Source organism: Meleagris gallopavo, unplaced genomic scaffold (genome assembly GCF_000146605.3).
Source record: "Meleagris gallopavo isolate NT-WF06-2002-E0010 breed Aviagen turkey brand Nicholas breeding stock unplaced genomic scaffold, Turkey_5.1 ChrUn_random_7180001987145, whole genome shotgun sequence".
NCBI classification, from domain to species: Eukaryota; Metazoa; Chordata; class Aves; order Galliformes; family Phasianidae; genus Meleagris; species Meleagris gallopavo.
In genome coordinates this window covers 1-571 of record NW_011245655.1, presented here as the reverse complement: position 1 = coordinate 571, position 571 = coordinate 1, and the positions used below count along the sequence as shown (strand labels likewise).

At 59.9% G+C, this 571-nt stretch overlaps 1 protein-coding gene across 1 annotated transcript; it reads right to left on the bottom strand.

Annotated features, from left to right (window-relative positions):
• Positions 1 to 3: 3 nt before the first annotated feature.
• LOC104917280 (synaptobrevin homolog YKT6-like) lies at positions 4 to 567 on the bottom strand (the record flags this gene model as incomplete). Its single annotated transcript, XM_010728472.1, has 4 exons — positions 4 to 99; positions 186 to 251; positions 336 to 440; positions 541 to 567. Coding segments are annotated over 4 exons (294 nt in total), but the record flags the coding sequence as incomplete, so codon positions are not given.
• Positions 568 to 571: the final 4 nt, after the last annotated feature.

The window sequence follows — 571 nt, the reverse complement described above, 5'->3', positions numbered from 1 at the left end:
TTTGTAGAAGGCTTTGGACTGGACCCCGAGCACCTCTGATTTGGACACCAGATCATCCAGCTTCTCCCCTCGCTCCAGCAGCGACTCCATAGTGTTGTGCTACCAAAAGGAAGTGGTGCTGATGGCACAGAGCTCCCACGACAGAGCAGAGGGGAGCAGGGATGGGCAGTCACTGCCAGCCTCACCAGGATTATTTTGGTCTCGTCCAGCTCTGCCTGCACTCTGGTCATTGGGTCGGCATCACGGGGGTTCTGGGAGAGGAGACAGCAGCGTCAGTACAGCAGCGTCAGTGCAGCAGCAACACGCACAGCACCCAGGAACCCCGGGCCCCATACCTGGTATTTGCTGAGGTATCCATCCAGAGCTGCATAGCTGATGGTGGCAGGAGACCCCGAGGGCCAGTCTGCCCTGCTCACCTGCCTGGAGAACTCCTCCAGGACCTGCGTGTGAGGGAGTGGGGGTTGCTCTCCCAGCACAGAGCTGGTAGACCCACAGGAAGGCCCCAGAGGTGACCCACAAGTCCCACCCCACACCGCTCACCTTGTCCAGCAAAGTGAAGCACACCCGTGAC